At 39.0% G+C, this 14,249-nt stretch overlaps 1 protein-coding gene across 4 annotated transcripts in view; it reads right to left on the reverse strand.

The window, feature by feature from the left end:
- Nucleotides 1–4,948: 4,948 nt before the first annotated feature.
- The window catches only part of GOPC (golgi associated PDZ and coiled-coil motif containing), a 53,694-nt gene continuing 44,393 nt past the window's right edge, over nucleotides 4,949–14,249 (reverse strand). For all 4 annotated transcript variants that reach the window (XM_027819167.3, XM_043542844.1, XM_043542843.1 and 1 more), the window contains 4 exons: nucleotides 11,003–11,098; nucleotides 9,646–9,810; nucleotides 8,734–8,914; nucleotides 4,949–8,219 (listed from right to left, as the gene is read on the reverse strand). In XM_027819167.3, the coding sequence (XP_027674968.2) occupies nucleotides 8,101–8,219; nucleotides 8,734–8,914; nucleotides 9,646–9,810; nucleotides 11,003–11,098 (561 nt within the window). In that variant the 3' untranslated portion in view covers nucleotides 4,949–8,100. The remainder of the gene's footprint in view (nucleotides 8,220–8,733; nucleotides 8,915–9,645; nucleotides 9,811–11,002; nucleotides 11,099–14,249) is intronic.

Here is a 14,249-nt window from a genome sequence, read left to right on the forward strand (position 1 = left end):
TCTTGTACCCCAAATGCTTGCCACGGGCTATCAGCCAAAAAGCCTGTGTTCTTTCCAAACACTCTGCATTACTGGAACAATTTCTGAAGGATGAGCTTTGTTTAAAATTTTTAAATTAAAAAAAAAAAAGTTGGTGGTATATTTATTTGCATTTAAAAAAATCCTTTAAACCAAGTTATCTTAAAGGATATTAAAGGAACTTGCTGCCCCCTGGTGATACTACATTAAAACATCAAGTTCTTCGCATATTAGCATTGAGATTATGTTGCCCAGCATTAACATATATTTATGATTCTGATGACAAATTCCAATTATTTGCTTACAGAAATCAACGAGTTTTGCTTTTGCTCCAATCCATGGAGGTAGCATAAAATAAAGTTGCCCTTTTCCTATTTAATCAACTCTCTCAAGCGGTTAGAACCACCACATTAGGTTACCTTAATGCATATGGATCTTCTTAACAGAACACAGCTTGCCTCTCTCTCAAAAAAAGCTAAAATCAATTCAGACATGTTTTGCCTGGATTTAAGATTATCTGGAAGAAAAAACAATTTTAGGACCAAACAAAACTGTCAAATTTTCCCCTACCCTCATTCATTTTATGAGGAAGGAAGAGCTGAGCATTCAGGTAAAACTTACATGCTTCATGTGAATGAACAATGCTATTTTCACACGCCTGCCTACGTAGAAATCTTTAGTTCAGGTGATAGTTTCCAGAAAGTCCACCTCATCTGTACTCTCAAGTCCAAAACTGCGAGTGCTAAGTACTGAGGCCCTGATCCAATAATTGGTTCCACTTAGGCAGTCCCTTGCACCTATGTGGAGCCGATTGCAAGATCAGGGCCCACACTCTGAATGCATTGGTACTTCGATCCTGTGGCTAGATGCTTTGTAGCTTCACCTTCCAGTTTGGAAGGAATAGCCTCCATGTTCATAATCTGAGATGCACCCACACCTATTATTTATTTGTAGTTATTTCGATGGCACTCATCGTAGCATCTAGCAACTCAAAAATATGAATGTGGTAATTAGACTGTATCCCTCAAGAGATCGCCTAAGCACCCTGTGTAACTAAGGGATAACAAGGGATACCTTTTTCAGCCCACTGATAGCCTGAACAATTAAATACACCATGTGTGTTGTCTCGGCCTTCACAAAGCTAGCAAATCCCTGGGTAGATGTCACCTGGTGTCCAATAGGAGATGTTTGTGCCAGGGAGGAGAGGGTTTCTGTGTGTCTTTGAGTCCAGAACATCCACATCTCTACACTCCTAGGGATGCATCTTTTCTGCTCTGGCCTGCTCCCTCTCATGCTACTCCACCTCATGCCACAAGTATCAGGGAGGAGGCAGCTGTGTCACCAAAGACTAAGAAGGGGAGTAGCTAGCAGGAAGCAAAGTAGGACATGTACAAAACAAACCCAAAACTCTCCACCCACTATGAGGGAGAAAGGACAGGCCACTGCAAACACTCACCAAAGCGGGGGAGTCAAGAGGAAGTGAACTGAAGCAAGCCTTGTGTTAGGAGAGGAGTTACCAATGCAAATATGCTCGTATATACAGAGGGTTGAGGACAAATCTACTTACATTCAGTGTCCTCAAGGTTAAAGTTTCCCTTCCCTTAGGCAAACTGATCCTAAAACACATTAAAGCTTAGCCAGTGAGAAGGGAAGTACCCTTAGATGTCAACCTTCACAGGACACCCCCACCATGATATGCTAGTTTACGTGCACTCACTAATATGCCATTACCAGGAAGATTAAGATTTAATCCAGCAAGGACCTGCCAAGATTTACAGATATATTTAGTAACAAGTTTGTTAATCTTCCTTAAACAGGCAAGTCACCAGATGTCTCCCTGCCAAGAGACCCTCCCTGATCCCTGGCACTTATTTTGATTGATCAAAAGGTGTCTATTGAAATACCTGAAGTGCCTTGTAATCACTTATAAACGCGCTTATAAAAAAGCTCTGCTTCTTCATTGCTGGTTGTTAACCTATTGGCAGAGAACCAGCAGTTGGCAAGCAGTCAGCTGAGCACTCATGGCCATGTGATTGATGAAGTGAACCAGCAGGGATCTGGAAGTGATTGCAGTGAGGAGGTAGGCAAGTGAAAGTGGCTATCAGGCTAGGAGGAGGGTAAGCAACTGTGGAGGGCTGGGTTAGGGTGCTTGATGGGGGGGGAGAAGGAAGGTTGAAGAAGGGTCATGAAGCTGGGAAGACAATCAGTGTGGTGGGAGAGGGGAGGACCTGAGTATGGTCTCTGATACAAATCATCCCTGTTTGAGAGGATGGTTTAAAAAACGTTAGCATTTTTGCATTATTTCATTAAAAATCCAGCTATTCTCACATATTTCAATAGGGACTGCAGACATGCCTTTGGAATGTCCTATAAATAGTCTTCCAAACATTGGCATCCGTGCTGCTTTTCCTCAGTACAATACACTGAGAACAGATACCCTTGTCCTCAGTGCTCTGTGAATAAGGCTGGCATAACCATAGGGAATGCAGTGTTGGTGTAGCCATGTTGGTTCCAAGATATTAGAAATACAAGGTGGCGAGGTAATATCTTTTATTAGACCAATTTCTGTTGGTGAGAGAAAGAAGCTTTTGAGCTTACACAGAGCTCCTCCTCTTCTTCAGAGATGACAGGGCTGCCAGCATCGATCCTACCAGGTTCTGAAGAAGAACTGTGTGTAAGTTCAAAAGCTTATCTCTCTCACCAACAGAAGTTGGTCCAATAAAAGATATTACCTCACCCACCTTGTCCCTCTAATAACTATATGATGTCTGAGAAAGCTAAAGCTCATGGGTAACATTTTTGAAAGCTCCTAAATGACTTAGGAACTTAAGTTTCATTTTCAAAAATGGGCTCCTAAGTGACTGTCACTTTTGAAAATGGGACTTAAGTGTTTTTGAAAATTTTACCCCAGAGACTATTAGCACTATTAGAGATCTGGGCTAGGAGCTCTGCCTGCTTCCAGCGCAGGTCTCCACACGGGCAGATGCAGGGAAGGTCAGGAACAGACGCAATGCTGCTTTTATGGCTGGGGCAAACCGAGCACAGAGATGACAGGGCTGCTAGCATGGATCCTTCTAGGAAAATAATGACTTCACATGACATGGCCACAACTTGCCAAAGGGGGAAGGGAGGGAAAAGAAATTGAACTAAGGCTTTTCTGTTAAAGGCAGCAATAAGTTTACCAGTAACTTGCATTCCTGTAATATTAAAGATTCACCACAGCGCACATACTGTAGCATCCTTACTCAGATTTTCAGTCTGCAAAATATACCATCCCCATCCTACAAACAGGCCTGCTACATTACCAGCCCTCAATTTCTGTGTGTGCGCAAAGACAGGTCCAGAACATAAAGGGCCTAAGGAAAAAAGTTAGAACTATTTGAAAATCACATCATCTTTTCAAGCTTACAGTCCAGCTTTCTCTGCAAGAGTTGATCCTCCATGCATCCCTCCTCCCAGAGGAAAGTAGGACCTAGATTGTGCCTCACCGCCACTGCCATGCTGCCTTGAGGAAAAAATTGCAGAGGAACAAGCCAAATACTCCAGCCAGTAGAAGCAGCTGCAGAAGTCAAAGCAGGGACTCCTGCACTGCGGGGGGCCGGGGTAAAATGGGGTCCAGCTAGAGCCACCCTTTCTCCCAGCACCTCCGAGGCCCAGAAGTATGTAGGGGAGATCCCCCGCACCAATCTAGAGAAACTAGGACCCAAGTGATACTTCCTATCTGCCCCTGCCATGTGGGCTTGGGACACAACTATAAGGAGGAACCAGCCAAAGACTCCAACTGAGAGGGCAGCTGCAGAAGCAGCCAAAGCAGGGACCTTCAGACAACTTTCTGCAGTTTGTACTTTCTTTGCTATATGCTGACTGGCTATTTGCCAATCCAACCCTCTTGCTCCCTCGGTCTCTTCTCCTCTGCTTCTCCCGTGGAACTAATATGTTTTGTGCCATCACATTGTTCACTCTGCTGATGTGTTCTATCCCTTTGCCCATCCTGTGTCTATCCGCTTTATTTAGATTGTAAGCTCTCTGGAACAGAGACTATTTACTTCTGTTTGTGCAGTGCTTGGTACAATGGGGCCCTATTTTTGATTGGTTCTTAGACATTACAGTAATAAAACTTAAAGCGGTGTAGAGCACACAGAAAGATGCTGTTTCAGGTTCTTGTGGATATCAGCTCTTACAGGGGAAACAGAAGAGCTTGAACTCAAAGATAAGTAAAAGGAAATTTAAAATACTGTTTTTATAATAGAACTGTTTTGTAATAAAGCAAATATTAGTTAGGGGCTCTTCAAATGTGAACTGAAAAGCTTTAATACAAATTAATTTTAAGTGATTACTAGAAATTACCAATGTTCCAAAGGATGGCACCTACTGTATCCCCATAGTATAAAAACCAAACACACACACACACACACACCCCACACCTATTATTCTTTTACCATATCAAATAGAAGAGGAGGATATACTTATGTTTTCAATGGTGCCCTAAGATTTAATCCTTTGACTGGTTTTCAATGGTCTGGATCTTTGCAGCTCTTTTTGGCTGATGGCTACGAGATGTTTATAGCATTATAACCCAAACACCTTGTGTTTGTTAGATTGTTCCCCCATCCCCATATAGAAAAACTGCAACAAGAAACAGCTCCCAAATTTAATTATTTTTGAGAGATCTCCTACACCTCCATCTCCCTTTTTATTTTCTTTAATTTGCTGTTACATCTCACTGACCAAGATTGGATTAGCTTTAATGTTTACGTTAAGGAGTTTGATTTTTGTCAATGTCTTTTGTGCTTGATACATCCAAATACAGAGTACAACAATAAATTTAGCAGAAGCAGATCACGTATGGTGTTTGCTGCCTATTCACGTTTTATTTATAAAACAAAGAAAACCTGAAATGTTAATTGTAAATTAGGAACAGAAACTGTTGTAATGCATAAGATCCCATCTTTATTTACAGGCTAATAAAAAAATATGAAACTCAGCTTAACTAGGTATAATACAATTGTTGCACAATGTTACACCTTCCACAGATATGAGACCAACCCAAGATGGAAGGGTGTTTGGGCAGATTATACAATAAATAACATCTGAATATTGCTCACCATATCCATTATCAACACATCTGTGGTAAGTTTGAGATACATACAAACCCTCTCCACTGTAGTAAATACAATTCTACCATGGAAATATGAAACAATTTATGACACAAGTTAATTTACTGCCATCAAGTTTGTTTCTTAGTAAGCAGTGGTCCCACATCCCTTCAAACTCCATTCACCTTTAAAAAACCAAGAGATAGCTATTCCACTGAAGATTTTAAAAATATGGCCAAGGAATTATCCACACAAAGCTGCATTCTATTCTCTTAAGAGCTTTGTTTTATTAGCGGAAGTAAAATATATACAAGTAAACAATGTTCTATACTTTTTTTTAAAATAAAAAATGAAAATCTTACTTTCCTTGGAAACTCTTCATGTCAAACTCAATCAACCCCTGGGAACCAGCGGGTTTGAGTGTTCCAGTTATTGGCAAAACAGAGTAACATGTATTTATAGATTGCATTTAGATATCGCAACTTGTTAACTTGGTAACTACTGTCACCTTAAAAAAGAACTTCTAATAGTTTCACTATCGCAACAATAAATCTGCATTGTTATAGCAGGAAGTATGGAGTACAACTACACTATCCTTTCATAGAAAGTCCTAGCAACATTGTCCGACTCAGAGCTTCCCAAACAAAGGTCAGAAAAACTGACGTGGGGGGAAATTTTGGCATTAATTTGTCAGTGCTGGTCATCTTCCCAGCCAGTACCCCACTTCTATTACTGATCTCACCTACAGGATGATCAAAGCAGCAGGCAAACAGAGTGATGATGGAAGGAAAACGAATTTAGCAACCCTTCCAACCTCAAACTGGACGTGGCCAAAAGTATTTGAAATGGAAGATTCTAGGTGCTTCAAGGGGGTGAAGGGACTTTCTCTTTCCCACAGATAAATATCCCTACACAGCTTCCCTAGACATGTCTAACATCTTCAAACAGAGAGGGAATTCCAGAAAAATGAAAACTGAACTCCCTTCTCTGACAGAGAAATACTCCATGCTACACTCAGATTCAGAGTACACCGAATGACAGTAGATGTGACACAATGAATGTCTGGATGCAACATTACAGCAATGAATTCATCTGCTAAAATGCACCTGAACAATTCATATGATACATGGAGCTTCAGATGCGTAGAGAGATGCCTTCATAAGCAACTGGTGATATGTTTCTTATGCATTCAGCTCTATTTTTTAATTAACAACATATGCTTAGAGGCAATATTATAGAGTATTTTAATATGCTTTACCACAAAAAAAACTGTCTGTAAATGAAACAGCTTTTTGAATGAATGGAACCATGCACAAAAATTCATGAAAAGAGCAACAGTTAAAGGTTTTATAAATAGCAAAATCTTTGAATTAAAGTATATACATTTTAAAGATATCTCTATAAACATATATATATAGTGTTCCTAAGAGGGATAAGTAACTGTGTTCTACATAAAAAGTTTTGAACATTAAACATTAGATTAATTGATATTCCTCTAAAGGCCTTAGAGATTTTTTCTCTATTTATGTACATCAATACAGTAACATTTGCAAAGCTGTTATTTCACATTAGTTTCACTCTCAAAATATAAAATCTCATCTTTTCACATTACAGTTTAACAGTCTGCATAGCAGTAAACAGGAGAGCAGGCATTTCGTGCTTTATCCTGGGTTAATAAAAGCTATTACACTTTTTATAGTTTGCGTATGGAGCATATTGTGTTTCACTAAAATTTCTATAGATACAGTATGAGAAACTAGCCAAGAAAAGCACCATTAACTTTACTGTTTTCCAAACATACCTTGGGCCTTTAGATGTACATCAATTATCTATTTTAGGATATAACTGCTCTTGGAAGGCAACAGTATTTAATTTAAACAGTAACAATTAAAATGCAATAGGTTAACAGGACTGTCATACTATAACACATTTAGGACCAGATACTTCATGGCCCTGAGCACCTGCTGCAAGATATGGCGTGTCTTCAACTCCCTTTGATTTACAGATGATTTCAGTGGGAATCGAGCATGTTCAGTATCCACCCAAAAGTACTCAGCGTCTCATAGGATCAAGCCCATGATGAACAACTCAATGTATAAAACTACTTTATATCAGTTCTAACAGTTTCCATTCAGTAACGAATACTGACTGTATGATGCTCAGATACAATGCACAAGGGCAGACATAATTCTGAACAAGTATTAAGCCATTTTTACACTAATTTTGCATTTAAAAAACAAATAGAACAGTAGTCTGTTTAAATACTTTTGGAGAATATTTTAAGTGAAGCATTGATTGACAAATTGTTTAAAGAAATTAAATCTCCTCTCATGTAAAATGATTGTGTATTGGGAGATCAGAATTTACAATACTCAACAGTTGTTCTTTCCACTTTTGTTTTCTTAAACTAAAACATTTGCTTTTTGCTATAATGTGTGAAAATCTGAGTCATGGCATTTTTCTGTCCCCTTCCCCCTCACCCCCTTTTTTAATTGCAGTTCAAAAAACCTAAATGGAAAATTCAGGGATGCAGTGGTAAATATTCACTTCTCCCCTTTTTAACAGTTAAAGGTTAGTTTGGATCAAAGTGCTGTTCATTCTTTGCTTTTACTCAGTGACAAAGGAACAAAATAAAGCTGGCTACAATTTCATTCTACACCCTTCAAGGACATCAATAGGATCCAAAGTTGAATGCATTAAGATTATCTTCTGGAAACCACATGCTTTGGTGCTTACAGTTCAAGGAAAATCCATTTTACATGCAATATGTTAACTAATGTGTGTCACAGAGGAACAGAGTTTTACACATTATGAATTGCTCACAAAGAAGCCCTGAGGTAACCGCCATTTTTTCCAGGCAACAGTAATACAGGTTTCCTTTGATTTTTAATAGTCCTTTTACAACCTACTATGGTATATAAAATTTGGAACAGTCTATACTGATTATCAATCTTTCCTGAAGAAGCGATCAGGCCAGTCGATTTCTTTAGGACAAGGACTCAGCAGAATCAGCTAGTTTGGGTGCAGTCTCTTCTAAGGGAGTTTGAACTGAATTTCCTAGGTCTCCATTTTCATGTCCATCAACACTCGGTTTCTTATCAAACACTGCAAATTAAAAATAATTCTTTTTTAACAGGTGCTGAGGTGATCCGAGGAATTAAACCAATGAGCTTTACTTCAGAAACTGGAAATAACTAAAAAAAAGAACTATAAAGACTTCTAGATAAACATAATATGATAGGAAAATCTGCACTGCTTCTGTAAAGGAAAATCATGCTTCTCTAATCTAGAAGAAATATTTGAACACATCTACAAAACAGCGGAAAAAGAAGAACCAATTGGCAATGTATTAGGACTGGCCAAGAGTCAGAAAACAAAAAGTAGGAATAGCCTATTTTCTCATGGGAACATGGTTAAGAGGAAGTGAAAATCTGCAGATAATACAAATTTATCTAGGCTAGCCAAGGTGACTGAATGGGGAACTTCAGAGGGACCTAACAAAGCCAGGTGAGCTGGCTGCACGATGGCATACGAAATTCATTAAAAATTCTTAATTCCACTCAAACAGGTTTGTATAATGAAGTTTCAACCTTTAACATTTAGGCAAAAGAAGTTTTACCTTCTGATGGTTTGACATCTGCACTTGCATTTTTCCTATTAGAACCTGAATTTCCACCTTCCTCCAATTCATCAAGATATAAGCGATAGCGATGTCCACTTTCATCTTCATATTCTACATTTTCGTCATCTGAGTCTACCTCCGGCGCAACATACACCACTTCAAATTCAATCTCCCCTCTCTAGAATACAATAAAGATTATCATGTTACTTATTTCACAAAATGGATAGGGTTAAACTAGACTACTAACAAGTATATTTTGTTGACTATCTGAAATGCTTTGGGAAAATATATGAATTAACCACATACTCATCAAAGTGCATAGTTCTATAGTTTAAATTGCATTGAAATCTGCACTAAAGTAGTGAATAAACATTTTTGCTATGCATGAATAATAGTGTATGATCCCCAAGTTTGCAAAACTTATGCTTTAGTGAAGAACGAGTTTACCAAGAATTTAAGTAGATCTATTAATTATTTGGAGAGGAAAGGCAAGTGCATCAAGGGAGGCCATGGTGCATCAAGGGAGATGTAGTCCAGCCCACAGAGAACGGGGACATGAGATGACTAACCTACAATTTTCATGAGACATCATGGCAACATTTCCAATAAAAGAAATATTTCAGGTTTCGGACAAAATATGGTTTCAGTTTAGTACTGACTGAGAGAAGAATAATCAATGATGCTTCTTTACACATTTAGATGGAAGGCTCCAATCTAAGTACTGACCCAGCCTATCTAACTGCATCAAAGCAATATCTAAGAGCATCAAAACTTAAGGTGAACAACAGCTGCAGGAAACACTATCTAAACACAAGTGCTGGGGTTGAAAGAAAATTTAAAAATGCCAAGCAACCGAATAGGTAAGAAAAAAGAAGACATAAGCACATAATGATAGATAATATAAATTACCTGCTGGGAAAGAATAGTTACTGCTTCTTTATGTTTGGCATCTCTCAGATTCACTCCATTTACTGCCAGAATGGCATCTCCAACATGCAGACCTCCACATCGGTCAGCAGGTTGACCAGGGTGGATTTCAGAGATTAGTATTGGAACGCCGTGCTCCTTCCCACCCTATCACCACAAAAAAGAAAAAGATGGGTTTATTTAAATGTCTGTTAGCAGGAAAGCAATGTCCTGATAGCTTCTAAGTTTTTGTTTCAGTTTTTACAATAGAAAATTAGATAGTATACCTTTGGTGAAAATAATGAATTTAATGATTCCTTTAATTTCCCCTCTCCTCCCCCAGACAAGTGAACAAATCTGAGCTATATACTCAAAGAGTGAATGGTGGTAATTCTGATTATTAACAGAAAACAAAATACTTAAATCAGATATACAAATTGATGAAACAAGATTGTAAAAGTAAAAACATGTTTTTATATATCAGACACTGTGCCACTTACTTAACAGCTACTTGCAGGATGCAATAAAATATAGGCACTATGGCCAGAATTTTCAAGCTCACTTGATTAAAAGTTAGATATCTAAATCGAAGTGACCTGACTTTCAAAGATACTGGGCACCTGCTGCACTCACTAAGTTAGCCTTTGAAAATCAGCCCACTATTATTTGGATGTATGAAGTTGACACCAAAATTTGAAGAAGCTGGCCTATGCCAAGATTCTTTGAGGCATTTCTATTATAAACCCTCACTTTCCTCTTTGCTTGCCAAGATTATATTAATTGGTTGTCAGAATTTGCCACTAACTAACCTGCATATAAAGCCTAGGCCCAGAAATTCAATATTATTGGGTTTTTTAAATGCATGTTTCTGAAGTGAGAAGTTTAAAAAAAAATTAGAAGTTTCAGAAGTTTTTCAGCTATCTTGCACATTCTAGAACTCAAAATGTTTTGCATTAATTTATACATGCAGCCTAATGATGATGGCATTAAAAGCAGTAGACTCATTGTTCCTTATATTTTATAAAAATAATCCTGCTACGTTTAACATCTTCACATTTCAAGTTAATATTTCTGTACATTTCCAACAGCAATTCTTACACTGAATAATACCCGAACGGTGATAGTACAAACTACTTTTTGTTGTTCATAGACAAAAGTGCATAAAAACAGTTCCATTTAAGTGTTTTTTCCAGTAGATTACTACTTAACTTGTAATACTCCAATCTTTCCAAATGTCAAAAATTGGCATCACTGCATGCTACAGTATCACCTAAACTATTCTCCCTCAGCTATAGCAATGAACTAAAAGTTAACTGTAAATGAGGACAAAAGGTGGAAAATAGGTTTAAGTATTTATTACTGTGATTGAAATGCCTAGTCCTTCATGGTCTTCTTTAACAAGGAGAACTTTTCTGATTGGACCAACGCCTTGACTCTTCTTTAAGGAGTCTGGTTCCTAGTTTAACACAAAAAAGAATAAATATAAACATATGAACTAAAAGGTACTTTTATGGCTGTTTTTTTCACATGCAGAAGGAGAGTATAAACAGCAGCAGCAAAGTTACATTAGTACAAGCCAACCAAAACGTAGAATATTCTTTGCCAGACAAACTGTGAAGAAGAATTGATGATGGAAACAAGAGAGAACACTCATCTTACACTCCTGATTGGAGGTAGCATTCCTGTAGTAGCAAGAGATGGATGAGACAAAATTCAGTCCCAGAAAGAAGAGGCAGACCACATAAAAGTCACATTTGGAAAGCTAGTTGGGTCTACCACTCAATATTAGAAACTATATTTTGATAACAGGTGAAATTAAAAAACTTATGAAACCGTCCCTTAATTATTACAGTGATCTAGTTAATACATTCAGTATACAATCCCAAGCATTTCTGATCATTTTTTCCAGCAGGATATAAGAAACAACAACAAAAGTCCATCTCAAAATCTCACCAAAGCAGAATATATCAAGATATTTCTTTTTCTGTTATATTTTGTAAAATTTGTTGTTGCTATCACACATTATAAAAAAAAAAGAAAGAAGCAACTGCACAGAAAATCTACAGGGCCCAATATTTTTAGAAGTAATGAGTGTTTTAGGTGACTTAGTTGAGATGCTTTTAAGAGGCTTTATTTCAATGAGCATTTTCTATAAAAACCAGGATTCTTTAAGGTGTATCCAGTTGGGGCACCCAAAATCACTAGCCGCTTTTGAAAATTTTGACCATGAATTTGAGTTCACCCCGAACTCTAAGTTTGTTATTCAGATTTTTTATAAAGATGGGGCTGTTGATTAATCACAGTTAACTCACGTGATTAACTCAAAAAATTAATCACAATTTAAAAAATCTATCGCAATTAATAGCAGTTTTAATCGCATTGTTAAACAACAGAATACCAATTGAAATTTATTAAATATTTTGGCTGTTTTTTCTACATTTTCAAATATATTGATTTCAGTTACAACACAGAATACAAAGCGTACACTACTCACTTTATATTTTATTTTTTATTACAAATATTTGCACTGTAAAAATGATAAACAAAAGAAACCGTATTTTTCAGTTCACCTCATACAAGTACTATTCTGCAATCTCTTTATCGTGAAAGTGCAACTTACAAATGTAGATATTTTTTGTTACAATGCTAAACTTTAGAGCCTACAAGTCCACTCAGTCCTACTTGTCATTCAGCCAATCGCTAAGACAAACAAGTTTGTTTACATTTACAGGAGATAATGCTGCCCACTTCTTATTTACAATGTCACCAAAAAGTGAGAAGAGGAGGTTTCTCACTTGTGCAGTAATGGACGTTCTTCGAGATGAGTGTCCGTGTGGGTGCTCCACTCCAGGTGTTGGTGCATCCCTGCACCTTCACTTGGAGATTTTGACAGCAGTACTTGTACCAGTTGTACATGCGCAGAGCCTGCCTCACGCGGTGAGTGTGCTTGAACAGTACGTGTGTGCGACTGGTCTCCTCAGTTCCTTCTCTACAACGGAGGCTACCCCAACTCCGAAGTAGAAGGGAGAAGGGTGGGTAGTGGAGCAACAACAGGGACACTCATCTCAAAGAACGTCAGTTACTGCAAAGGTGAGTAACCTCCCCTTCTTCGAAAGGTCCTTGTGGGTTCTCCACTCCAGATGACTTAAAAGTAGTGTATCTCAAGGAGGTAGGGACTTCAGATCTGGTAGGAATGCGGTAGATAATACAGCTCTGCCCAATCGTGTATCAGTAAGGGTATAATGCTTAACAAATGTGTATTCGGAGGACCGAGTGGCAGCTTTCAAGAGGTCAGCCAGAGGAACTCTGCGTAGAAAAGCCACGGAGGTAGCTACAGATCTAGTGGAGTGAGTCCTGATGCAGGCTGGAGGAATTGTCTCCTTTAATTCAGTGGTTCTCAAACTAGGGGCGCTGCTTGTTCAGGGAAAGCCCCCGGCGGGCTGGGCTGGTTTGTTTACCTGCCGCATCCGCAGGTTTAGCCGATCGCGGCTCCCACTGGCCACGGTTCGCCACTCCAGGCAAATGGGGGCTGCGGGAAGGGTGGCCAGCACATCCCTCGGCCCACACCACTTTCTGCAGCCCCCATTGGCCTGGAATGGCGAACCGCGGCCAGTGGGAGCTGCGATCGGCCAAACCTGTGGACGTGGCAGGTAAACAAACCGGCCCAGCCCACTGGGGGCTTTCCCTGAACAAGCAGCGCCCCTAGTTTGAGAACCACTGCTTTAATTGATAGCACAGACGGATACAAGCAGAGATCCAGTTGGAAAGTCTCTGGGTGGAAACAGGTGTCCCCTTGGATCATTCTGCAATGGAGACAAAGAGTCTGAAAGTGTTCCTAAAGGATCTGGTTCTATCCAAATAAAAGGTCAAAACCCTGTGTACATCCAATGTATGCATTGTGGATTCAAAGGAGTTTGCATGCGGTTTAGGAAAGAAGGTTGGTAGGTGTACAGGCCGTTGATGTGGAATGACGAATGTACCTTTGGAAGAAATTTGTGGTGCAATCAGAGGGTAACCTTAAAATTAAAATTAAAAAATATTGTGTAGGGTGGGTCCGCCATGAGAGCTGCTATTTCTCCCTGCTTGTCTGTAGGAGATGACTGCCACTAAGAATGCTGTTTTCATAGAAAGGGAGCAAGTGGCTAGGGATTCGAAAGGTTGTTGCATTAAACATGTTAATACTAAAGTGAAGGTCTCACTGAGGAATAGGAGGTTTAATGTCCGGGTATAGGGATTGGAGCCCTTTCAGAAAGCGCTTGGTGATTGGATGAGCAAAAACAAAAGTACCGTCCATCTTGTCGTGAAAAGTTGTAATAGCAGCTAAGTGGACTTTGATGGAGCTGAAAAGAGGCCAGATTGCTTAAGGTCTAATAGGTAATCAAGTATGGCCACAAGAGGTGCAGAAGTGGGAAGAATTTGGTTGTTCGAGCACCAATGTGTGAATCGTTTCCACTTTTGGAGATATGTGGTGCAAGTAGATTGTGTTCTGCTACGTAAGAGTACCCTTTGAACCTGTTCAGAGCATGCTAGTTTTCTTTGTGAGAACCATGGAGGAACCAAGCTTTGAGGTGAAGTATGGATAGGATGGGGCGAAGAAATCAGCCGTG

This window comes from Chelonia mydas, chromosome 3 (assembly GCF_015237465.2).
Source record: "Chelonia mydas isolate rCheMyd1 chromosome 3, rCheMyd1.pri.v2, whole genome shotgun sequence".
Classification (NCBI taxonomy): domain Eukaryota; kingdom Metazoa; phylum Chordata; order Testudines; family Cheloniidae; genus Chelonia; species Chelonia mydas.